The sequence below is a fragment of the Mus musculus genome, chromosome 17, assembly GCF_000001635.26.
Source record: "Mus musculus strain C57BL/6J chromosome 17, GRCm38.p6 C57BL/6J".
NCBI classification, from domain to species: Eukaryota; Metazoa; Chordata; class Mammalia; order Rodentia; family Muridae; genus Mus; species Mus musculus.
Genome location: NC_000083.6, coordinates 65370217 through 65397219, shown reverse-complemented (window position 1 = coordinate 65397219; position 27003 = coordinate 65370217). Strand labels below are relative to the sequence as shown.

Below are 27003 nucleotides of genomic sequence, written 5' to 3'. Positions count from 1 at the left end.
TGTCTGGGGTGTAACAGGAATGACAGTCAGCACTCAGGACAATAGAGTTGAAGCTATGTGCCTCTCACGGACCCATAGTCTTTCCTTTCCTGCCTGTTTCTAGGACCTTTTCGATTACATCTACTGTTCTCTGATGTGAGAACAGTGTCTATTTTCCATGCTACGTCACATCTCAAATGGACGACACCATAGCCCCACAAGCCAATTCACGTTTGTGTATTCTATTATTAGAATTCTGTTTTTATGCATGTTTCCAGGGCCAATCATTTGATGTAAGATGTTCCTCTGTTTTCAACATCTTAGTAAATATCTATAGATAATTACATTTGAAATTCATAAGTCAATCAGGCAAAGCAAATACAGCAGATACCAGATGACGCAAGCAAAGCCTCGTACCCAGGCAGTGAGCAGACAGTTGGGACAGTCACAAGCTCAACGGCTACACATGCATTTTTGACACTTAGGTCGTAGAAGGGTCTCACTTATTTGAACCAGGAAAATGATGGGGAGGCAAATTTTCTTCAGAGAAACCTCTAACTTAGAAATTTCTGAAAGCAGCTATATTAATTTAGTGTAAATTTAATTTAGTATTCAATTGGTATTTAAAAATATGTCATAAGTATAACACACATGATGAAGACCAAAGGACAGTCACTCTAGGCCTGCCTTATATCAAGGTGACTTAGAATCAGATAGAGACAGTTAAGTTACTGAACAGCAAAAAATGATCTCTAGACACAAATCCTGATTCCTAATGTATGAAGTATTTTAATTTATTTTGCATTTGATTACTATTAAGACAGTACAAGTGAAGGGAAAGCTATATGTTTACTATAGGCTAATATTATTTTAAAGATAGCAAAATCCCTTTCCCAGCTTCCTCTTCAGCCCACTGTTGCCCATGTGCCCCAGCTGGCTTCGTCTTGGCCACCCAGAGCCCCCAGCATCGTGATTAGTGAGGATGAACCAGGCCATGTTCTAGGCTTACTTTGTGTGCTTCATTGCTGTGCTGAAGAGTTGGAAAAGATGTTTATTCCTCAAGGCTGATTATGGATAGAATGAAAGACTTGCAGAAGATGTCATGAAAGGGATGTGAGGTTGTCATGTTGTGACCTTTGGTGTGCTCAGGGGAGCTATGTGTTCTTAACTTAACTGGCTGCGTTGCATCGATCACCGAATAGATATAATGATAGACCCATTCCGATGATGTAGAAAGAATGTCTTGATGACATCATAGTTGACACTGGGAAAACAATGTGAGCCTTGCTCTCCTGGGCCAACCAGTTCACCTCCCCAGTGTTCATTGTCCCAAGCCGGCTGGTGAAAATGACCTCTCAAAGTGTTGGATACAGGCAAGACTTTGTCGGATCTAAACTTCCAGACGAGTTTGTTGTTGGATGTGCCCTTGACTGTAACACGCAGTCCAGGGATTTGAATCACATTTGTGTCATCAGCGGAACCGGAAAAGGCAAGCACAAAGCCTGTGGCAATAGTTCAGTTTGAGTCTGCAAACACGAGGCGTGCCACTGACGTTGCCAGCAACACCATCAAGCGGTTTGGTTCCGTGGCCATCTGCTTCATAAAGCTTTTTGCAAGAATGTTGTAAGAATTTCTTGTCGCGTCTTTTTAGAAAGGTCAGTTGGCATTCTTGAACTTTTGATTTGCATTTTGGGCCTATTATAGGCAGAGGAGCCGTTCCCTCTTGTAGATTGTGGTTCAACTTATGAATAAAGCAAATCTTTAAAATTATCATTATTAAATAATAATGCTGATATTGTACCCATAAGAAACATTTAAGTTGAAGATGTATTAGAGTTTTAATTGGCATTTGAATTTTTATTTATTCAGGAAAGAACAGATCTGATTGGATATTGTTAATTATGCCACTGTGCATTTAGAGCAGTCTGAAGCAGTCGGTCTCATATCAGCATCTAAGAGGTTTTGCTCAGTTGAGTAAACCCCTATTTCAGCAATGGATTGGCTGTATTGTGCCACTTGGATTACTTCAAGGAATATTTTTGAGACATTGTGTGTGAGTGTGTGTGCGCAATATGTGTGCAGTATGTGTGTGTGTAGTCCTGGCTGTCTTGGAACTTACTCTGTAGACCAGGCTGGCTTTGAACTCAGAAATCTGTGTGTCTCTGCCTCCTGAGTGCTAGAATCTAAGGCTTACACCATCATTGCCCAGTTCTTTTTTTTTTTTTTTTTTTTAAAGATTTATTTATTTATTATATGTAAGTACACTGTAGCTGTCTTCAGACACTCCAGAAGAGGGAGTCAGATCTTGTTACGGATGGTTGTTAGCCACCATGTGGTTGCTGGGATTTGAACTCTGGACCTTCGGAAGAGCAGTCGGGTGCTCTAACCCACTGAGCCATCTCACCAGCCCTGCCCAGTTCTTTTTAAAACTTCAAATAAATTCTAAAAATTAAAAAGTAAGAATATGAAAATATTCTTATCAAGTTCTTATTAAACATATTTTGATTTAATATGAGAATATAAAGAAGTCTGAAACAATAATCCACACATAAAAAATGCAGTAGACATAGTCTTCAAACATATATCAATAATTGAAATGGGAGAGTAAATATATGGGTAGCTCCATCAAAACACATTGCACATTCTAGACACTCACATAGATACTATTTTATATTAGTGAGAAATAAACTATTGCTATCTTCAACTAGTATTTGAGCTGCAAACTTAAATTATGGCTGTAGTCAATGGTGGAAGGTGGCTAGGTAAGAGAACACTTCACAGCCATGAGAAAGTCTTCCCCTGACTTGTACAGTTTGGAAAGTAGTTTGGATTATGCAGTAGGAGGCAGTAATTTAAAGGTACATTTACAATAGCAAAGGGTAGATATTTGGTCAGATTCATAAGAATAAAGAACCTAAATGGATTTCAGATTTGTTTGTTTGAAGAGAAAGCAATTTGTTTGGAGAGAGAGATATCTTCATTGAATTTTAGTTGTTTGGTTACTTTGTAGTGTAGAATTGGCACACAAAATTTCATATATATGTGTGTGTGTATACACATATTTAAAATATTGAATTACTGCTTTGGAAATTGTGGTATACAGTGATTGCTTACATTTTTATTTGAGACTCTCTTATTGACCTCTTTGCATAACTTTCCTGTTCTGAGTCTTGACTTGACCACATGACTTGATTTGGAAAATGACACGTTTTATGCAAACTGACATTTGACAGAGGCATGCAAAGTGAAGTCTTTCATGTCTTCTCCTGGAACTTCGTAATTGATCATGACCCAAAGACTCAGTAGAAGATGAAATAAAACCTGGCTCCAAGCAGAGCCTCCCTAGCTCATCCCCTTCCCTGCCCTAGACTGGCCCACCCCGTCTCCATAGAACCTGACAACATGGAAGAGAGTCTGAGAAAACCATGAGCATCACTCTGCTGCTCCCAGCCCAAGCTACTGATCTCAAAACGACAAGTTAAGGAAATGGTTGTGTTTAGGAGCGACACTCCTATACAGCGAGTTTTGAGTTTGAGAGCTATAGCACATGGGATTTTATTTCACTACATTGGTGGTGTTACTTTGGTTTGCTCAAGTGCTTGGGACAAGGTTTGAATATGGTCAGATTGGCCTCAAACTTGCTTTATGGTAGACGTTAGCCTTGAATTCCTGGCTGCCTCCACCTTTGAAGCAGTAAAATGATGTGCATCCTCTACTCTCTGGTTCAATCTTATCATTAAAGATAAAAGGCAGAAATATTATTATTAAAACTGGAAAAACATTTACTGTGTGTCCTATATTTGCCTTAATTATCAGATTAGCATAAAATTATGACATGTGCTATTTTTAGCTTTATTTTACAGATGTGGAAGTTAAAAATGTAAACGAGGACTCATATTTTCTCCAAGATTAGCTAGCTTGCTTTTAGATACATGGTTACCCATACTGCTTGAAATCATACCTATATTATACTCTGTCTTCCCTCCTCTACTGACTTCCCTTTAGTAAACCTTGAGTGGGTTGTGTGTGAGCAGTGCATATACATGTGGAGCCAGCCATGAGGAGCAAGCCAGTAAGCAGCACCCCTCCATGGCCTCTGCATCCACTCCTGCCTCCTGCCCTGCTTGAAGTCCTGCCCCGACTTCCTTAGATGATTGTCATGGTTTTAATATGCTTGGCTTAGGGAGTAGCACTATTTGGAGGTGTGGCCTTGTTGGAATAGGTGTGTCATTGTGTGTGTGGGCCTTAAGACCCTCATCCTAGCTGTCTGGAAGTGAGTTTTCTGCTAGCAGTCTTCAGATAAAGATGTAGAACTCTCAGCTCCTCCTGCACCATGCCTGCCTGGATGCTGCCATGCTCCCCCCACCTTGATGACAATGGACTGAACCTCTGAACCTCTAAGCCAGCCCCAAACATATGTTATTCTTTATAAGACTTGCCTTGGTCATAAGTAAAACCCTAACTAAGACAACGAGGAACAGTGGTATAGAAGTGTAAGCCAAATAAACCCTTTCCTCCCCACGCTGCTTTCCTCTGAAAGCTGCTTTTTGTTGCGGTGTTCCATCCAGAAATAGCAGCCCTAACTAAGACGGAAATGGACAGAAGATCATGGGGTGTTACTAACAGACCTGAGCATACTCTGGGGAGGATTTTGGAAGGACTTTGGAAATTTGGGCTGGGAAAAGCCACTGAGAGTCGGGAGCTCAGAGGGCTGTTCTGAAGGAGCTTGGGAAATAAGAATGTTGAAGGCAGTGAAGACGACGGAGGCCTGGCTTGTGGGGTTTCAGAGAGAAGTTTGAGACCCTTACAGGTTCTATGGGTGCCATTGGTAAGTTTGAATTAAGAATCTGTGATTCTTTTCAGCTGGGCTTGAGGAAGTCAGCTGTGACTATGGAGAAACCAGAAGTTAAATGGAACCATTGCTTTGCCGGGACAGTTGATGCTGGTCAGCGGAAACTGAGAAATTAACAGGAATCAAGGAGAGACCAGCACCACTGAGCTGAAATCTTCTGGGAAGCATTTCCTCAGTTTCAGCCCATAAAAGCTGTGCTCTAGAGATGGTCAAGGCTGTACCTCATGCCAGCAGATGAACCTGATCACATATAAGTCTCCCAGGTGGTATTGGGTTTGCAGGCATAAAAGTGTTGTGTAGAGCAGCTGAGTTTTGGCACTATGAGAGACCACTGGCGAAGGTGTAGCTTCAGTAGCAGTCGAAGCCCTCAGGACTGAAGAGGTCCTGTAGAGCGTTGAGAATTGGTATCATGAAGAGAGCCCAGGAGAGGCTAGGTCAAAGCGCAACCCAGTTACAATAAGAAATCCCAGCATTTTCGAGATGCCTGTGTCATGGGACAAGCAACAAGGGCAGCCTCAAGAGCTGTGGAGTGGGGTTACCCTGAGCCCGTGGACAGGCTGTGTGCGCTGCCGCCAGCCCTTAGGAGGAGTCCACAGGATGGTGAGTGAATCCCAGAAGCTCCATGGTAGCACCGAGCTTTAAATGACCGAAGTTGGTTTTATTTTGTTTAGATTGTGACTGCGCCCCTCCCCCCGGGGTTTTTCCTCTTAGAATAAGAAAATATTTAACTTATTTTGATTTTACTTGAGTCTACAGCTGAAAGACTTTGAACCTTTAAAGAGATTTTGAAGTTTTATAGAGGCTTGGAGTTAAAAGGGAATTTTGATTTTTTTTTCCAAAAAAGACTGAATTTTAAAGTGCAGGAATTTGTAAAAAGTGTAGAAATTTTAAGTTCATAATATAGTTTATGTTACACATTTATATATATATTTATAGTTTATATTACATATTTATATTTAATAATATGATAGCTTGAGGATGAACAAAATAGGAAAGGTTATTGTTAAACAGTGATTATTGATTTATCAACTTGACGAGGAGTCAAATATGCTGGCTAGTTTTATGTCAACAAGCTAGGGTCGCTTTGGAAGTGGGAAACTCAACTGAAAAAAAAATCCCCAATAGATTGTCGTGTGAAGAAAGCTCTGATAGATCTTCTTGACTGGTGATTGATGAGGGAAGACCCAGCTCACTATGGATGGTGTCATCCTGGGGCTGGTGATCCTGGGTACTCTAGGAAAGTAGGCTGGCCACATCACGAGGAACAAGCCTGTTAATAGCAATCCTCCATGGCTTCCAAATCGGTTCCTGCCTCTAGGTTCCTGCCCTGTTTGAGTTCTCACCGAATTTCCTTCGATCATGAAGAGTGATGTGGAAGTGTAAGCAAAACAAGCCCATTCCTCCACAAGTTGCTTTTGGTCTCAATGTTTTATCACAGCAATAGTAACCCTAAGACAGTGCGATACCTGGTCCTCTGTATGGATGGTGGGATAGCTGGTCCTCTGTGAGGCTGGTGGGATAGCTGGTCCTCTGTGTGGAATAAATAGAAGTTTTCTTTCTAATACAAAGATGGTTATTTTTTCCACCTCTTTGCCATTTGGATTTCCTTCACTTGTGAATTGGCAATTCAAAAGCATTTTCCCCTCAAATTGTCTATGTACTGTTCAGCCATCTTTACAGATCCATAAACTTCTTTCCAAATGGCTACCAAACACCATTTCTTATTACCACTAGTGTTTCAATTATCCCTCTGTGATCTTCTTGTACCTGTAGGCATTGTGGTTTTTTTTCCTCCTTCTCTCCTCCTCCTCCTCCTCCTCCTCCTCCTCCTCCTCTTCCTCCTCCTCCTCCTCCTCCTCCTCTTCCTCCTCCTCCTCCTCCTCCTCCTTCTCTTCTTCTTCTTCTTCTTCTTCTTCTTCTTCTTCTTCTTCTTCTTCTTCTTCTTCTTCTTCTTCTTCTTCTTCTTCTTCTCCTCCTCCTCCTCCTCCTCCTCCTCCTCCTCCTCCTTCTTCTTCTTCTTCTTCTTCTTTTTCTTCCTTTTCTTCTTCCCCCTCCTTCTGTTCCTCTTCTTGTTTAGCACTTTCTTACTTTCTAGTATTAAACAATGATGTACTATATGGTTTTAATTTTTCATCCATTGTAGTTTCTGACACTCTGTCTAGCCTCATTTTTTATTGAAATAGAAACAAAGTAAAGATACACAGATTAAAAATGTTTAGCTCTGACACACCAAATATGAACACCTAAGAAGTTACTGTTTAATGAAATACTTACAAGATTAAGGCTTCATTCATTTATCCCTCCTAATCACACTTCTCTCCTTAAAATAAGGCATCCACCCCAATCTCTAGGTCTTGTTAATGTGAGCAGATTCATATATCACACCATTGGCATTTTTCTGTGTCCGCTAACATATGTCCCAGATTCCATCAACATTCCGTGTAGCGATTTAGATTGCAGCTCAGCACTTCATCCCACTAACTTATCATTTATCTATCATATTGCTTGTCGGCAGAGATGCGTGGCGCTTCCTGTGTCAGATCATCCTACCATAAGCGGCCCCTCCCGTACACATCATTTGGTGTGAAATTCCTCGTCTCATGTGACTAAAACAGCTGATGCCTATTTGACTTTCATTTTAAAAATTTCCCCAGAAGGCATTAAATATCATCATGGTATTTTCAAAATGTGTTTCCAGAGGTGCTTCCCCCTGCTGATGTCTCTGCCCCCTTCCTCAGGGACCCCTGCTTGTAACTTGACCTTCAGTCTCCTTTCTGCTTTGGGGGGTCATATCATTCATTTTTCCCTGTTTCTTCCTTGGCAACCTAGCTTTATCTTCTTTTGGCTTCCTTTGTAGTTTCATAGGCTGCACATACACTTACACCCCTCTATATCTATAGATACAAGCTATCCCCCGAAAAATTTCATAATTCTGATTTTCTTTTATAGAAATGCTGATATTTGAATAGTGTTTTTGTTATGCAGAAACTGAAATTTTACATTGATTGTCAAGAACTGGGTTCTGATGAACGAAATGATACGGTCCTAAGAAAGATGACCCAACAGTAGATAATGCAAAAAGCGTCCCCACAAGTATGACAGCTTGGGCTGCTTCCCCTCCGCTATGGGTTGAGATATGAATTATATGTGTGCGTGTGTGTCCGGACGTGCCTGACCAATGCACATCAGCTCCCGGTGTGATTCAGCGGCAGCGAGCTTTGTAGGTTTAATTTTTCAGTCTAATTTAAAAAGGGCGTCTTAGTTCCCTACTGTGATGAAGGCAACTTACGGATGAAAGGTTTTAGCTCATGATTTCTCGTGATAGCAGCAGGCAAGGCCAAAAGGTGTGGGCTAGAGAGAACTGGTCACATGATGTCAAAAAGCAGAGAGGAATACACCGATGAATGCACGCTGGTCTTCAGACCCCCTTTCCTTCTTGTATAGTCCACACCCCAAATACAGAGACCGGTGCTACCCACTTTCAGGCTGGGCCTTTAACCTCGGTGAGTACAATCAAGACAATCCCCCACAGACATGCCTACAGCCCAATGGAATCTAGACAATCCCTCTCCAACAGCTTTATAAAACACAGGTAGTCATATGGGTTGAACTATTTACACTGCCACAAATAAGATGTTTTTTTTCTTGCCACATTCTCATGTCTGTGGTCACAAAAGGCTTTTCATGGTACTTGATAGTATAGATGGTATAGGATCCAGGAGAAATAATCTCTAAGCTAAGTTCTTAAAATTCCCATACTTACTACTAAGCCAATTAAAGTAGCTGGCTGAGGACCTCTGAGTTTCGCTGGTAGCCCCAGCTCCTGGCTCCCTATGCTCCTGGTATCGCTATGTGGAATTTGGGTTTCTTGACTCCCAGAGCCAATGAATGGACTTAACCCTCTATGCCACCTTCTCAGTTAAGCACACACATATCTGGTTATATTTTTATACACTTTCTTCCTTCATACAGTTAATACACTCATAGCAAGACAGATAACCAAATGCCACATAGACAAGTGAGACAAGCCCAAATCAGGTTCTAGAAAATGAACACATTTCACCCGCAGGTTACTGTGCTGAGTGAACGCTTTGGCTCCATTAAAATAACTTTTAAAAAATCCAATTGAATAGGAATATTTTCTAAGCAAGTGGCCTTAATTTTTTACTATAAAACACGGACATCCCAGGACGAACCTCTCTCTTCTATTTCTTCCTTTGACACCTTGTTGATTGCATTCATCTGCAATAAGACCCTTCAAGGTTTAGTTGTTTATTATTTTGTGTGCATGCTTCTTTAATAGATCACTTATTCATACATCCCACAGGACCATCTTCCAGTGTCTTCCATGATGCCTCCTTTGAAGGTGATATAAACTGTCTAAAGGATGTTGGTGACTAAAGTGTGTCTATTTTTAGTTGTTTAGCTGTTCCCTTACTACTCCATGTGAGTAGAGAACATTAAATACAACACCTGTATAGCGAAGGCTCACAACTTAAGACATTTGGCCAAAGTTACAAATGTGTTACACTCTCATTTTAGGGATTGCTGGAGACTGTGTCACTTTCTTATAACACAAGTTTTGCTCTTCTCTGTACTACCCTCTTGCTTCCCCAACCACTGGTCCTGTCAGACACTACTGTAACTTCCAGAGAGTGATGTGATGCTTTTATTATGATGTACCGAGCACCATGTGGGGAATGTGTGTACTAGAATGCTTACGGAGGTAAATAGAAATCTTCTCATGCATTGAAATCAGATATGCATTTGTTTGGTAGACTTTTACATTTAACGAAGAATTTTTTAATTTAATACTTGAATTCATCTTCAATGCTAATAAATCTACTGCTAACTATACTAGGCACTACCATACGGTATATATATATTTTTAATCCATAATAACATTCTGCCATCAGTAATCTTGTTATATCTATTCGTGATATTGAATGCTTTCAAAGGTTTGAGGAGAGGTGAAATATCTAACAAAAATATTTGAGATGAAAAATCAATTCTCAATATATCCCTAAACACGAGTCCTTTTGTGCACCGAAGTGAATATAAACCCAATATAAAGAAAATCCTGTCAGGGCAGCCTAATAGGCAAATGCTTATTAATGTGTCCTGTTTGAAATGTTTCCAGAAAGGCCTGTATTGCCGGGGGGTGGGGTGGGGTGGGGTGGGGGGGGTAGGTTAAGTGCTGGCGAGTCAGCAGCTTATGTTGACACATGCAGGAGAAGCCATCATGTCTAAAGGCTTGTGCCGTCTGCTACATAACCTGGAACATCAGAGAGAAATATGCATAGCGCCAGTGAATGTGTGACTTTAATCAGGGTGTCTTCAGATATAACCCCTTGTGGTTATAATTCAGTGGCAAGATTGTTAAAAATAAAATAGTTTTTGTACTTCGTGATGTCTCCACAGTCGGAGTGCTGCCTGTTGGGCAGAAGGGACAGCCTCTAATTGCCTGCCTGTCTCCTCCTTCATGCCTGACTTGTATTTGGCATAAATGGAAAAGCTGGATGTGGAAGGGTAGATGTGTCTTTGGAGACGTTCTTCTTAGAATCTTAGCAACCTAGTGCTGACGTCACAGCACCATGTTTAAGGCAGCGCGCATGCTCATAGAGCCTGGATTGCGCATGGGCATAACAAAATACTAAGCATCTCACCCACTTCTTGCATTAAGCTCCATGGCCCTCCTAGCATAGTGGCCAATGTGGCTCAGGGTGAAATCAATCGCAGGTGGTGTCATGCCCTGTCAGTGAACATGACTCAAAGATTCTGCTGTTTGTACTATATCACATTTTTTTTTCTGAAAGTAAATGTAAAGGAGGGGCTGCATCAAAGAGATTCGAGGTCAGAAAGAGCCAGAAAACACGGTCGGTCGACTTTCGTGGTTAACATTTACAAGATCCCTTGAACGAGATGTTACCTCTTCAACTCAGCGGTAGGGAAAACGTACAGAGAGACTGAATAACCTGCAGAAAACCACGTAACTTGTGAGTGGGAAACATAAAGTTCTCATTCAGGCCTTTCTTTAACCCTGCTCACCAATCCGTCTAAAACTTCAATGTTTCTACCAGGGTCGGGCCATTCTGCATTTGTAACACGGTCCAAGGTGATGAAAAAAAAAAAAAAAAAAACCGATGCCCTAAGGACCAGACTTCTAATGACAAAGAATTACTCTCGCTCCGTTCCTTTGTGTGATTAGGATTCCCATGGAAAGTAACCAGCATCAAACTTGGAAAAAAAACGTTTTGCAAATCAAGGAAAATTTCAGCTCTAATATTACGTAAGGAAATGTAGAGCTATCTCCCATTGCTAGTCATCTGAGTTAGCTCAGATTTTGTGATGTTTTCTGCATTCTCTTAATTATTGATTCAAAATTTGGGACTCTGGAGAGTCCTCCCCCACTTTTGAATTGCTACTAGAGCTCCTGGGAGATTTTCTACTTTGATGATTTATCATCTTCCCACCACCCTGCACTAATGCTAGATTCACCATCTTTATCCCCACTACAGAATCAAAGTACATCTGTTCCTGCCTGTGGCAAGGATATGTATGTAGGAGTTTATCCTCAGGAATTCTACTCTTCCAGTTTCAATTCCAAGTTACATCGACTCTAAAAAGTTTGTCTTCCCCCCCCCCAAACAAAACTATTAATAATCCAATAGTCAACGTAACCCTGACTCATTGAAGCCCACAGAGAAAAAACAGGGACATTCAGTGAAAATGTAAATAATTACAGAGTGCTTAAAGGTGAGGATTAAGACACGCCCCACAGGCAAGCTAATAGTAAGAATAAGTAGGAATCAAGTTTAAGAGATGGTTATTAATACTCTGTTAAATATACAGACAAGAACTAAAGGCTTAAGTTTGTGTGTAGGAGGCATTTATGTGTCGGAGGTGCAGCTTGTTAGAAGGAAGCTGAGTATAGACCCTGACTATAGAATTATAAGCATCGTCTCATTTGGGGACCATATTGGCTTTGAGAAGCCAAAGGCTGGGCCAGGTATTTCTAGTCTGAGTGTAGGAGCAGGTTCTAGGCAGCCATGAAAGGAGCTGAGGTCTGTTAAGGTTTGCACTGTCTACCAGAACAATATTTCACACGATTTCACTTAACCCTAGGCAGAACAAAACTCCACTAAACTGGCCCTGAAAGGTTATATTCCCTGCTAACATGGAAAAGCAAAATCTAATTTCAGTTATTCAAGCTTTAGAGCCTATATTCTTTCCTGGAAATTTCCAGGAAGAGGAATACAGAAAGATTGCTTAAAAAGTTTTAATTTCGCTTTTTTTTTTGGTCTGTTTTTGAGATTTTAATTTAATTTTGCAATATTTCTTCATGCCCTTTCCTTCCTCCATCTCTCCTATATACCTCTTTTCACTCTCCTTCAAATACACGGCCCCTTTATTTAATAATTGTTATTTTATGCATATGTATTCCTAAATACAGCCTTCTCTCTGGATAATGCCACTCATATATGTGATTTCAGACCTGACCATTTGATACCGAATAAGCAGTTGGTGTGCTTTCCCTGGGGGAGGCGATTTCTGCCCACCTCAGCGTTCCTTAGCTGTCTGTAGCTCTTTGTATAGGGTTGAGGCCTCACCCGCTCTGGCGTGTCTGTTGCTGTTGCCCTTGTTCAGCTCATGTTTATGGATATAGCGTCTGCTACTAGTAGGAGACACAATGTCACAGCGTACTTCCTGATCCCCTGGCTCTCATTTATAATCATTCCACCCCGACTTCTGCCATGTTCCCTGAGCCTTAGGCGTGGAAGTGCTTTGCAGATGTATCTGCTGGGGCTGGGCCCCACAACACTGTGTTCTGATTGGTTGTGGTCTCCTCTGGAGGGTCCCATCTGCTGCAAAAAGAAATTTTTTGTGATGATGGTTAAAGACTACACTTATTTGTGTTTATAAAAACAAATGTTTAGGATGTAGAGATAAGTAAGGTGTTGTAGGTTCTCCTGCAAGAGCCATGTCTGTACTATCAACGAGGAATTGGGTAGACTCTGGTACCCAGCTTTCTGTTGTTGTTGATTATCCAGCTTTAAATCCATGGTGGTTACATAGAATACAAGGTTTATAGGTTTATTTTAATTTTCTTGTATCTGTTGAGACTTGCTTGGTGTCTGACTATGTGGTCAATTTTGGAGAAAGTTCCATGAGATGCTGAGAAGGAAGCACGTTTTCTGTTGTGTTTGGGTGAAATGTTCTGTAAATACCTGTTGGGTCTACTTGACTTATGAAGTTATCAACTCCAGTATTTCTGTTTAGTTTTTGTCTCGATGACTTGTCTATTGGTGAGAGTGGGGTATTGAGGTCACCCACTATCAGTGTGTAAGGGTCAATATGTGATTTGAACTGTAGTAGTGTTGCTTTTATGAACTTGGGTGCCCTTGAGTTTGGTGCATAAATGTTTAAAATTGCTATGTTTCCTACGTGGACTTTTTTTCTTTGATGTGTATATAGTGACCTTTCCTATCTTTTCAGATTATTTTTTGTTTGAAATCTATTTGGTCAGATTAGAATGGTTGTGCTGGCTTGCTTCTTGGGGTCACTGGCTTGTAATGTCTTTTCCCTCCCTTACTCTGGGATGATGCTTATTCTTGATGGTAACGTGTGTTTTCTTGGATGCAGCCGAATGGCTCCTGTTTTTGTATCCATTATTATTCTGTGTCTTTTTTCTTGGTGGAATTGAGATGATCAATGTGCGCTGCACACCCACAAGTGTGCTTGTGGAGGTCAGAGGACAGCTTGGAGGCATCCACTCTCTCCTCCTCTATGTGGGTCTCCAGAAAACCAAGTCAAACCAAAGAAAACAAGCCTGGGAATATTTCAGAACTCAGTCGTGGATGGTATGAAACATATATCAGAGATTGCGAACAGTCTCTCACTTTGCATAGAATTTGCTGAAGTGTTTCAGATATTTTGTACTCTTTGTCATGGCTTTGGCGTATGCCATTTAATTAAAATCTACATGCTTTGAAATATAATATGGTACCTGATTAATATACATAGTTTTCATGTTTTATGAAACGTGGCATTAAAGTAAAATAAAAAAAAACAATGAATGAAAATTCTAAAACATTTTCAACTGTAGCTAAATGAAAAACCATTGTTTCTACATTCCCTTCGATTTAAAAATCCATTTTATAGAAATGCTATCTTCACTTTAACGGGGTTTTAAGCTATAAGCAGAGTAAAGAATATAATGAAGTATACAGTATTTCAAGTGCTTGTAACTGTTGATGAAACTTCTGTATGACAAGTGAATTATATTTAAAATGTGAGTTTTATCATCACATTAAAAATTACCTAACTGTGAACTAATACATAATTGCTCTTTTTGCTGAGTATTGCTTTTTTTTTTTTTAAAAAAAATTGGGGGAGGTTATCACAAAGGTTAGTTTTACAACATTTTTTATTACAGTTATTTATGTTCATGTGTGTTGCACACACTCAGGTGTGCTTGTGGTGGTCAGAGGACAGCTTGTAGACATCATTTCCCCCTCCTCTATGTGGGTTCTATGGATGAAACTCAGACAATGGTGTTTGTAGCAAGAGCCTTAACCCAGTGAATTCATGGCTACTCTTGTTTAATAGAAAGAAGGCACTGTTAGTCAATGAAAACATACACACTATCATTTATTACCTAACTTAGAATTTTCTTTCATTCGACCATATTCCAACCCCTTGTTGTTTTTTGTTTTTGTTTTTTGTCCCAACAGGCCGAATTAAATGGCCCATCTGACCCTTTCTGCACAAAGGCCACACCAAACTCAGGAGAAGAAGTTTTCTCCAAGTACATCGGGTGGAGAATCGCTACTACTCTCTCCAGACTCTTTTTCCCCTCTCTCGATGTTGCCCCTCCAAAGACGCCAGTGGAAGTGGACCTGCCAAGAAAACACACCATCAGAGAACGCCAGCCTGCAAAAAAGAGAGTTCTGCGCTTTATCTTGAAGTAAGTGAACCCGGGTTTCATTGCTCTGCGGGGTGACAGTTCACAAGTACAGACAGTATAATAGGGGCGGTTCACTTAACTCAGTTTCCCCCTTTTACTTCCTAAATGTTTTATGCGGAGGAGGCTCCTCTCCAGAAAGCAGCAGCCTTCTCAGGAATGATCTTTACATGTTTAGAATAGAATCGGCACATAACCTAAATCAATGTTAAGATGATTCTTGCATAGGAATAGAAGTTAAAAAAAAGAACTATATACACCCAATATTTAAACATTTAAGACTTAATTTTTAGATCTGTTTGTATATATACATACATATCTACATATTTAATGTATATTAAATTAATGTATCCAATACAATGTATTCGTGTATTCAGTAATAATTTGATAAATTGCAAGTATACGGATAATATATTTTATGTCTTAAGTTTACTTCTAATTTTACTTTAGAACAAGTTTACTCTAAATTTACTCCTTATGAAAATGTAGACTTGGGATAGATTGATGTAGGTGAATAATTTTCAATATGTATTGACTTATCTTCAATGATCTCTTCAGGGTCTTAAGATGTTTATTACCAATGTACTTAATATTTCCCCTATTTCTATTCTTCTGATATACTAAAGAAAATGAAGATCTCATTGTGGATCTCTGCTCTGGGTATGATTTGCGTTGTTTAATATTCCTGTAAAGCTTTATTCTAGACAGGAAGATTTATTTATTTTTCAACCCAGCTCATTTAAGGAATATGTCATATTATATATTTTTTGCTATTAATTTTGACAAACACCATGGAGGACTCATGTGTATTAATATTTTTAACAATTAATTTTTTGAAGTCTTAACCCTTTGTTGAGCAAGATATTTACCAAAGACTTATCTAATCGTTAGATTGTACTTCCAACTGGCGTTTACATTTGCCGTTTCCTCTCCATAGTTCAAAAGTGATGGCTGGGTGCCTTGGTTTTGGGTCATTTTCCTGTATGATATTAGTCTTCTACTTATGGTTTGATCTGAGCAGAGTAGGGAAGTCTAGCAGGTGTAGCTCGCTGCTGATAATATATCTATGAATTTGGATTTATTACGCCTTTTATTCACATTGCTGAAAATGACTTTTCATAAATATCTTTATTACTTGACTATAGTATTTCTGAGTTTTAAAATGTCTACCAAATATTTAAAGAACACTGTTTTGCCTTCCCAAACGAGAGGCAACTGGACGCACATATGTTCATGGATTGCAAATGGCTGCCTTTTATCTTCTTTAGTAATATTTGAACTTGTATGTATTTTTCTTGATAGGTTTACTGCTCAATACTCTGTCTTGTTTTCAATATGAACTTTTCTTTGTATTTAGCATCTCACAATTGTTCCTTATGTGTGTTCCAGGATGCGACGTTGGGTAGATTAATTGTCAGAGACTCTTAGTAAATTCTCTTCAGAGATTTATTTTCTAGATACACAATTTAATCAAGTACAAAAGATTTAGTTTTCTTTCTTGTTTCTTTTGCTTTTGCCTTCTTTCCTTTCCCTTAGGTGTCTGTCATTTCAGTCTCTCTCTGAACATAGATTAGAATCCTGGGTGTGAGCCCCTCTTTTTCCCTTAGCATCCTGGGTGTGGGCCCCTCTTTCTCCCTTAGCATCCTGGGTGTGGGCCCCTCTTTTTCCCTTAGCATCCTGGCTGTGGGCCCCTTTTTCTCCCTTAGCATCCTGGCTGTGGGCCCCTTTTTCTCCCTTAGCATCCTGGCTGTGGGCCCCTTTTTCTCCCTTAGCATCCTGGCTGTGGGCCCCTCTTCCTCCCTGTCTTTTCTCAGAATTGCCCTTTGTTTATCTGTCACTAATGACACTGGCTTTTGGACTACTTTTTCATACTCTTTGGTTGTATTTGTAAAAATCTGTTTGGCCTGTTTATTTTAGAACAGTTACAGCAGTGTTGATGGGATAGAAAAGGAACTGCTGTGCAAGAAGTAAGCAACAGTAAAGTCTGGCTATCTACCTACCTACCTACCTACCTATGTATCTATGTTTCTATGTATGTATGTATGTATGTATGTACATACATATCTATATATCTATCATCTACTGTTTATCTATCACCTATCTATAATCTACTATCTACTTCTATCTATCTATTCATTCACCATCTACCATCTATCTATATATCATCTACTATCTATCCATCCATCATTTACTATCTTTATCCACCCATCTATCTACCATCTACTATCTGTCATCTATCATCTACTATCTGTTTATCATGTCCTATCTATCTATCTATCTATCTATCTATCTATCTATCTATCTATTTATCTACCACCTAGCTCCATCTACTTATCACCTATTATCTGTTTAATTTATCTATCCATCCATCATATATCTATTTTTCTATCTAACAGAATAGCTATTAAGTAGTAAACTGTCACACAAAGCAAAATGCACTATAAAGGACAACAGATGAGAAAGATCTAGATGTTGTAAGCACACATATATTCAATATTAGGATTTCTAAACCTATGAAGCAAATATTGATGAACCAGATGATAGGAAGAGACAGAAACACAATGATAAGACATAGTTCAATATACAACATTCAGTAATAGACAGAAGTATCCAGTAGGTCAACATGAATAAATTGGGTTTGAGTAATACTAGATCAAATATATCCAACAGGTACATAAATACCCCTGCACCCAACCACAGTAGAATTTAATGATTTATTTTTAATTGTCATGGAGCCTTTTTTTTGAGTTAATAATATGCCACAATTAATCTTTTAAAAAATCTAAGAAGAATAAGAAAATATCAAGTTTTTTTTTCCAACTAACATAATGAACCTAGAAGTCAAAGTACAAATATTAGAGATTTTATAAAAGTTTGGGAATTAAAACACTTTTGAGTAACAGTTGAGCCAAAATATAAATCAAAAGGTGATTAGCACTTAGTTAAAAATAAAATCAAATTATAACACATTACAAGTTATAGACAGAGCTGGGGGAAGGGAAGGGCTTTTCTTCAGGGCCTGACAGTGAGTTAAGAGCTGAGAAGTTCCTCTGCTGCTTCAGTATTCTAGAGCACTCTGACTTCAGTGTGGAAATCTGAAAATGTGCCTGCACGGGAGAATTGGGAGCTTCCATGCCGAAGAGTCATCTGCTGTGAATAATTTTTTAATGAACGTTTACCCTCTTATTTTTAGTATAGAAACTGAAGACAGAATTGTTGTTTGGGCTTAAAGTTACTCAAAATTGTTGTCTCTTATACACTTTTCAGCACACATCTTTATTTAAATGATTTATAGAATTCCTTTCTCATGTAATTTTTCAAAAGGAAATTGATCACTTTGGTTCTCTGTGTTAGGTTGGGGGGAGGGTGCTTCTGAGTTAGTGGAACATGTCATTGGATGCATGCTATGTTTGCCCCTTGGCATTTTTTTAAATGGAAAAATATCATTATGACTCTTTGCTGATTCATGAAAACCGCAGATGGAAACCAAGATATATTATCTTTCCGTTTCAAAGCACAGCATTCTCCATTTTCTCTCCTTGTCAATAAAAGCATCTTAAGTGTAACTTAAGGCTGAATTTATAGCCCCCAAAAGTAAGTTAAAAAAAGAAACTTTCATTTCTAAATCCATTTGTGTCCGAATTTCTAAAGTCCACATTTTCTGTTTTCCACTGGACACTAGCACCGCCCATTAGAGAATCCTCATGTTAAGCATTCCCTTAGGTGTACTTTCCTCCAACAAAGACACTGAGACTTAGAAACGTGATTAGTCCAGAGACCACGTTGATATCTATGGTCTGTAGTGGTGCTGGCTGCTGTGGGTGGGAAAGCTTCTCTTGCAGTGGTATTCATAATTGCAGATTCATAACTGAGAATGAGAGACATAGAAGGCTTCTGTGATGATCTCTTCCCTCTACTCTACTCCCCACATAAAAGAGACAGTCCAGACAGGAAGCTATTGAAGAGAGTCCTTAAAAACTGTGATAAAGATGCTGAAGCCCAGCTCCTCACAGTCAATGGCTTCTGGCAGGAGACGGGGGAAGGACTTGGGTTTCCTTAAGGGACTTTAACTGGGAGTTTGGCCACTCTCCAGTGAGTATATGGGCAACACCAATGGGACTTGGTGGGCTGCTAGTTTGTTTAGGGGGATGTAAGGGTGGGAGGGTAAACCTGGGAGGAATGGGAAGTGAGTGTGACCAGGGTGCATTGTATAAAATTCCTAAATAATCAATAAAAAATATATTATGTTGGGGAAAAATGTGACTTGCATAAGGGTTCACAGCTGTTTGCTCTGGAGTCTGGATTTGAAGAAAAGATGTTCTGACCCGGATCCACCTGCTCTTTTTCTTCTCCCTCCAGCAAATGCCGTTTGAATTAGAGGCATGAGCAATCGTTAGCTTGTCTTCAACCCACAACAAACAAAACCCTTCCTTATGTTTCTTTTCCGTTTCTGCCTTTTGACTTTGAAAACATGGCATCGATTAGAACACACATGTTTAGTAAGCTCTGAACATCTCCAGTTCATTAACAGGGAATTTATGCCAAGCAAGAAGCATTTTCTAATTACCATGATTCTTGCAATTCCAGCAAGAAATTTGGTACATGGATAGTGAGTTTAAAAAGAGAGTCCCAAGGACTGAATTGGTGTGTTAATATCTTCTGGGCTTCACCCTACTTCTAGGATCTAAACAAATTGCACAAATCTGCTTGTTTCCGATCCATACAGGAGAACAAGGCACAGGACATATTCTGTTTGACTTTTGACATTTTATTTTGACTTTTGGTAATAATTGCATGTACCAAATGTGATGGCCAGACCAAGGCAGACCAAGACATGTTTCTCTTGTCACACCTTCATGCTTGGAGCTTCTCTTTTTAGCGTTCATAAGCTACCACAGGTGGTGATGAACCGAGCCATCCCCCTCAGCTGTTCCTTCTCTCCAAGTGTGCTTGGGTATCCACGATGCAACTGCCCCTCCCTCTATGTCCCGTAACTGTAACTCATCTTCATTCTTTATTCAGGTAAAAGAAAGTCAGTTTAACTTAATGTCATCTATTCCACCCATTTCCTTGAGAAGCTTATTCTTCACAGTAAATAATCTTCTACTCTCCAGAGACCACATTTTTTTTCCTCATCCATTCACGTGTCACGATCCGAGTTGGTCCTACGTCTTTGCTAATGTGATATTACAGCAAGCAGGTGCACAAAGATGGATCGCTGGCATGCCGAGTTCATATTCAGATTCACATCCAGAAGTGGTAGAGTTAGATCTGACAGCATGTCTGTCTGTACATCTTGTAGCACTTCTATATTGTCCTCTGTGGCTATACTGCCTACATTTCTACCAACAGTGGGAGAGTTCACTTTTCTCCTTATCCTTGTCAGGTTAGCCTCTGTCTTTTTCATCTCAGTCATTCTAATGGAGAAAGATGACATCATATCTGCATTTCCTCATTTTTCTGATAACTAATGCCTTCATGTGTTTAGAAACTTGTTGTGCATTTGTGTCTCTTCTCTTGTAGAGGGTCTATTCAGATCACCAGCATGTTTTATTTAGATTGCTTACTTCTATGTTAAAAAATATTTTTTTTTTTTAGTCTCTTACATAGTTTTGAACGTTAGTCCGTCATCAGTTGAATAGTCTAAAACTACTCTCTGCTCCCGTTTCCTGATTGTGTCTTTTGCCACAGGAAAGCTCAGTTCAATGAGATTCAATGCACCTGATTTCTGTTTGGTTGTCTGTGCTTTTGGGGTCAAATCTAGAAGATCATTGCCAGCACCATTAGCCTTGCAGTGTTTTTCTGGTTTTGTTACACTGCCTTCATAGTTTCAGGCATTGCATTATGACTTCTCACCATCCCTTTCTATTTTGAGGAGAAGGGTCACGGTTCAGTCCTGTTAATATGGGCACAGATATTTTTTAAAGTTTTATTGATTATGTGTATGTTTCTGACTCTGTGTGTGCACATCACATGTGTGCAAGATCCCAAAGAAGTCAGAAGAGAGCACCGGATTCCCCGGAACTAGAGTTACAGTCAGTTGTGAACCACCTGAATGTATGCTGAGAGTGATACCCAAGTCCTCAGCAAGAGCAGGAGGTTCTCACCACCATCGAGCCGTTTGCCAGCCTCAGACCTGGGTATTCCCGAAGTGTTAGACAGTACAGCATGCTCTATATACTTTGGTTATTTATATATACGTACATAACTGTTTTAGTTTGCTTTCTGTTGCTGTGATAAAACACCAAACAAAAGCCACTTTGGGGAAGAAGGGTTTATATGGTTTGTATGTACATTATCAAGGGTAGTCAAGGAACCCAAAGGAGGAAACTGCCCAAGCCAGTGCTGCCCACTGCCTTTCTCAACTTATATAACCCAGAACCACTTGCCTAGGGATAGGAACACCCACAATGGGCTTGGCCCACCATTATCAATCAATCAATCAATCAATCAGTCAATCAATCAATCAAGAAAATGCCCCATAGATGTGCTCAGAGCTAATCTGATAAAGGCAATTGCTCAATTGAGGTTCACTTTTTCTGGATAATTCTAGTTTCTGTCAAATTGACAAAAAACTAATGAGCATGCATTCTAAGAAATTAATTTATGAATCAGGCAGCAAGTAAGGTACTAAGACAATAATAAGACAATTATAATGATATTCTGTTACAATAAGCACTTAAAAAGCTAGAGAGATAATTCAGTTGTAGCTTTTGCAGAGGACCTGGGTTTGATACCAGCACCACATAGTGGTTTACAACCAACCCTAACTCCAGTTATGGTGGAAGCTGATGCCGTCTTCTGACCTTTGTGGGCACCACGCATGCGCACACTTGCACATACATATATGTAGACAAAACAGTTATGTAAAAAAGTGATATAAATATTAAAAATATAATTACTTAAAACCTTAAAACCATTCATGATCACATATAATATCAACTCTACCTTCTGACAGCTTCCTTTTTAAAAATTGATGTTAGTAAACTAGTTAAATTCTTTAAGCCTTAGAAGTTTAACATCAAAAGAACTGCATGATTCTTTAAGATTTATCCCAAAGAGAAGAACATAGGTAAGGTGCCCAGATACGTTAGCTCCTTATTTTCTTGTTCAGTCATTAATAGATTTTCTTAAATACTTATTTTCTTCACAAAGCAGCATTGCACTACCAAGACTGTAATAAAGAGTCAGCAAAAAGCATCTCATGTTTTTGCTTGCTTTTTTTTTTTCCTCATGATACAACTTGCTGGGAACCTTCAGAGAAAATACAATGTTACAATGGTTTTGTTTTTATATATTGTTATCCTCTTGCTTCTATCTAATTAAGAACGGCTTATAGCCAGTTTCACCATGTCATATGTGCTTGTGAGCACACACTTTACAGCTGTAATAAGTGGGATTCTCTATGGGAACTGGACCAACAGACTACCTATATATTATAAAAGGAGACTCAAACGGTTTACATTGCAGAGGGATGGGAATGAGTTTACACGGGCAGTTCAATGGGTATCTGTACCCTGGTGAGGCTGGAAACGCTGACTCCATGGAGCTGACTTCTTCAACAACCTCAGCCTGGCATAGAAAACCTGGAAGATTCATGAAGACTTGCTTGCTCTCAGTCCACTGCAGTGCTGAAGAAGCCGGAGGCTGATGCTGTCAGAGGATGGGGGCGGCCACCGTCGTGACAGCAGCAGCAGTGGCAGCAGCATGGAGGGAGAGACAGATGCACTCACAGGAGCCAGTGCAGACAATCAACATGGCTTCGTGCTCAGATGCCTGGGCCATGCATTGAAAGGTGCACACACTCAGATAGAGAGTCTTCCCCTCTCAGGTAATCCTTTCTGGAAATGTTTTCACACATCCACTTAGGAGCACTTCTCTTAGTTAATCCCAGATCCTATCAAATTAACAGTATTAACCACAGTGGTTGTGCTGAGTAGATTTATCATGGAAAAGTAATATAGTGGTATCCAAAGTCCACATTGCTGATCACAGTTGTTGACTAGAGAGAAGTAAAGAAGTAGAGTGCTTCTTCAGAGAATGGGCTTCTACTTCTTGTCTCTTATGAGATATCTGAGTGATAAGAAATCAACTATCATTTTAGATCAGTCCTGCAAAGTGTTAAAATTTCTGGAGATTTGGAGTACCAATAATCCTTCCACATACCACTTCCCCTCTCCCCCCTTTAGATGCAGTAATTGGGATCCTGAGTCAGGTCATAATTCTATTTTCATCTTTTTGAAGATTCCCCCACCCCAAATATCTGGACCATCAATATATGAATGCACTATTTAAAATTTTATTTTATTATTATGTGTGTGTGTGTGTGTGCATATCTGTGGGTATGTGCATATGGGTGCACATTCCTGTGGAGGCCACAAGAGGGTGCCAAGTCCCCTGCAGCTGGAGCTACGGTGCATGTGAGCCACCCAACATGAATGGTGAGACCTTGGGTTATCTGAAAAAGCAGTATGTGCTCTTAACTATTGAGCCATCTCTCCAGCCTATCAATGCTCTCTTTTATCCACCTGTCACACATTGATCTTTTGACTAAGTCCTTACAGCGACCTTCCTCCATGTGAGGTCACAGGCCATTGTGGTTTGGATTATTGACTTGATTAGTTATGGTGAAGATACTGCTGTACACATGTTGGCCATTTGAACGACTTCTTAGAAAAATGCCCTCAGATTGTCTTTGCCAATAATCAAGTTATCTGTGGATTTTACTTTTAGTTTTTTTTTTTAAATGTTTTGTCATTGAATTGTATGAATTATTTACATATTTTAGATATCAACTTTTCTTTTTGTTTTTAAAATTATAGTTTGATTACAACATTTATCCCTCCCCCTTTCTCCTCCAAACCCTGCCATAACCCCTCCCTACTCTCCTTTAAATTCATGACCTCCTTTTCACTGTTAATGCATGCATATGTATCTGTCTATACATATATTTTTCTTAGTATAACTTGTTGAGTTCCCATAAGTTATTTGTATGCATATTTTCAGGGCTGGCCTTTGGCACCAGACAGACAATGGGTGTGTTCTTTCCTGGGGGGGAAGCATCTTTACTGCTTCTAGCTTCCCTCAGTCTCCTGTAGTTCTTTATGTGAGGTGTTAATTGTCCCACCCCATGGGTTGGCTCTCTATGTTTTGGCTTGCTGTGTAGTTTTGCAGATTGACGCGGTCTCACTTCTTCATTCTGTTGAGACTGAGGTGAGATGAGATTTTGCGGCAGTGTGACCACACCATAACTTCCATTCCCACTTTTCACCACACATGCTTACCTTCCAACAGTCATCCTTCCGTGAACTCTTCGTTAAGAGTGGAATGATAGGTTGCAGAATTTTAAACATGACACAGGTATTAGCATGATATCAGTGAAATAGAAAGAAATTTTATATTGTGAATACAGATTAACTAGAAACAAGATGACACCCTTACAGGACAACAAAATTATGCAACAAAAATGAAATCTACATGTTTTGTATTTTATTTTTCATATCCTCATTGGTCTGCCAAAGAAAAGGGAAGTACTGAGCTTGTTGTAAAAAGTTTTCACAGTAGTTTACAAGCTCTTATTACCTGCTTGGTTAGAAGGAAAAGCTTGGCTGTGACATTAATCAAATTATTCCTCTTTCAGAGCTCTCAGAAAACACGAAGCAAGCAATTTACAGGTCTTAATCTTTTTCTCTTTTAAAAACTTGATAGGGTCAGATATTTGATCTCTGACCATGAACTGAACAAGCACCTGTCACCTCTCAGGGTGAATGAGGTTCCAGCTATCCTAGCTTTACCACAGCAGACATGTTCTCCAGATTTGAGTGGTAAGAGGAAAACAGAACTCCCAAGAGAAGCTGGATTCCTTCACAAAGCACTATATGCACTATATATATTGTGAGCTACCACCACTACCACCATAGAATAAAGGAAAAATAAGCCCTAGCCAGGGGTATGTCTGCTAGCTTCTCAAACAGATTCACATTCGTGTTTCTATCCTATCTTCTCAGTAGGATTCATTCAAAATTGTGTGTTAAGATAGCTGAGTTTTCATGCACTTCTTCAATCATCATTTACTGGACACCACAGATATTCTGTCCCATGGGAACTTAAAATCAAGTTTATAAGAGAGATGTTGATTATAACCATACATGTAAAACCAATAATAATAATGTGTGTGATGAAAGAGAGTTCACAGAACCACAGCAATGTTCCAGAGGGATGTGTGTGCATGTAAAGGCATATGAAAGCATTCAGTGGGATGTTGAGGGGGAATCTCAGGAGGAAGATACCACCCAGCAGAGGAAAGGGAATAGGGAGTCCTAGTGGTGAAAGGTGATAGGACATTTAAGTAAACAGAAGAATGATGTCTTTCACCCATGCACCACAGGGGAAGGGCTTGGAGGGATTTTTAGTTTCATCTCAAGGCACACAAAAAGCACTTGATGGTTGAGTGAGGAGTGATGGGTTTGTGTGTGTGTGTGTGAGGGAGAGAGGGAGAGGGGGAGAGGGGGAGAGGGGGAGAGGGGGAGTGAGAGGGAGTGAGTTAGGTGATACGAGGCAAATTAAGTTCTTTAAACATAAATATCTCAAATAAGGCAATGATGACACTTTTGTTGTTGAGAACTTATGAGGTAATTATTAAAAGTAGTCATTATCTACTACTGGATATACACATTTATGATATAAAGCATATATATATATTTATGTATTAATATATACATTTGTGATATAAACATCACAAACATATATATACATACACACACACACTATTCATGACTATATGTATATGAAGTTACTTTGTAGATCTTTATCCCAGTCTATTGCAGCACTATCACAGTTAGATATAAAATGAGAAGAACCCAAGTGCCTATCAGCTGAGGGACTGGTAAAGAAAATACAGACACAGTAAAGCAGAGTACTATTTGGTAACAAAACCATGAAGCCTTGTCACATGTAGCAATGTTAAGTAAAACAAGCCAGGCACAGAATGATGTACAGGCTCGCTAGAATGTGGGTTTTTCACAAAGAAGTTAAGGCTAGATTGGCACTTACCAGAGCCTGGGAAGAAGAGGGAAGGGAAATACAAGAACAGCTGGATTAATGAGTATTAAGTTAGAGGTAAGAGAAGAAAGTTTAGATGTGATATTGAACAGTTCAGTAACTGTAGACCAGAGATACTGTGTACATGTATGTATGCTTTTAAAAATCGAATAGAACTTTGAATATTTTCATTAAAATTATAATTGATTCAAGAGACATGCATTTGTTGACCTGATTTACATATGTAGATATGCATATTTAAATTTCACAAAGAGACCCAGTGACCTATAAAATTTAATGTGTAAGTTGAAAATAACAAAAAAGTGATTGTCGTAACATCTGAGACTCTGTAAGCACAAAACTATTATTAATTATATAATCCTAGTATAATCTAACCTATAAACAACATGAATATGCAAATTATACTGGTCAAAATAGAGGAAGAAGGCAGAAAAATTTTTATATTTAAAGAAGAGGCAGCAGGATTCAGTAACAAATAGATGGGAGAGAGGGAGGGAGGTAGGGAGAGAGAGAGAGAGAGAGAGAGAGAGAGAGAGAGAGAGAGAGAGAGAGAGAGAGGAGAAGAGGAGACAGAAGAGCCACCAGCTCAGCAGAGGTTCCAGTGACAGGGAGAGAAGACAATAAGGGGTGGTTGGGACAGAGAAGACATAACTTCGTTTTGGAACACGCTGGATTTGAGATAGTGTTTCTTTGCGTCCCCCTCAGTCAATGTGTCAAGTGGGCAGGGAGTTTCACAGTTCTGCAGCTGAGGAGGAAGTGTGGGCTGGGAACGACAGTGCTGATCAAAGGTGTGGGTGGAGCGGGTGCTGCCTTGGCAGAAGTACGGAGCAGGCTGGGCAGCCAGGCTCACTGTGATTTTGAGGAACTGCTACCATTCAGCGTCTAAAAGGAGGAGAATGATCTAAAATGGTAACACACACCTTAGAAACAGCCAAGGGAGTGGGAGAAAAAGCCATGGTATTTCTTTATAAAAATCTTGAGAAAAAAAAAAAAAAAGCTCAGAAGCCCATGATGGTCTTAAGCCACAGTACTGCTTTTTAAAAATATTCAGTGTGCAGCACACATTCTGCAGAAACTGCCCAGGCAGGGACAGAATCTTCCTCCTCCTTCAGCACCCTGGACAGCACATTCTGTTCCATGAGTGCAG

At 39.6% G+C, this 27003-nt stretch overlaps 1 protein-coding gene and 1 pseudogene across 8 annotated transcripts in view; both read left to right on the top strand.

Annotated features, from left to right (window-relative positions):
• Tmem232 (transmembrane protein 232) overlaps positions 1-27003 on the top strand; it is a 285084-nt gene that overhangs the window by 143863 nt on the left and 114218 nt on the right. For 7 of the 8 annotated variants that reach the window (XM_006524493.3, XM_006524492.3, XM_030249871.1 and 4 more), the window contains one exon: positions 14566-14798. In XM_006524493.3, coding sequence (XP_006524556.1) covers positions 14566-14798 — 233 coding nt within the window. Of the gene's footprint in view, positions 1-14565; positions 14800-27003 lie in introns of those variants that run through there. The other variant, XR_003952145.1, reaches the window with a different exon arrangement.
• Gm18992 (predicted gene, 18992) lies at positions 928-1482 on the top strand (annotated as a pseudogene).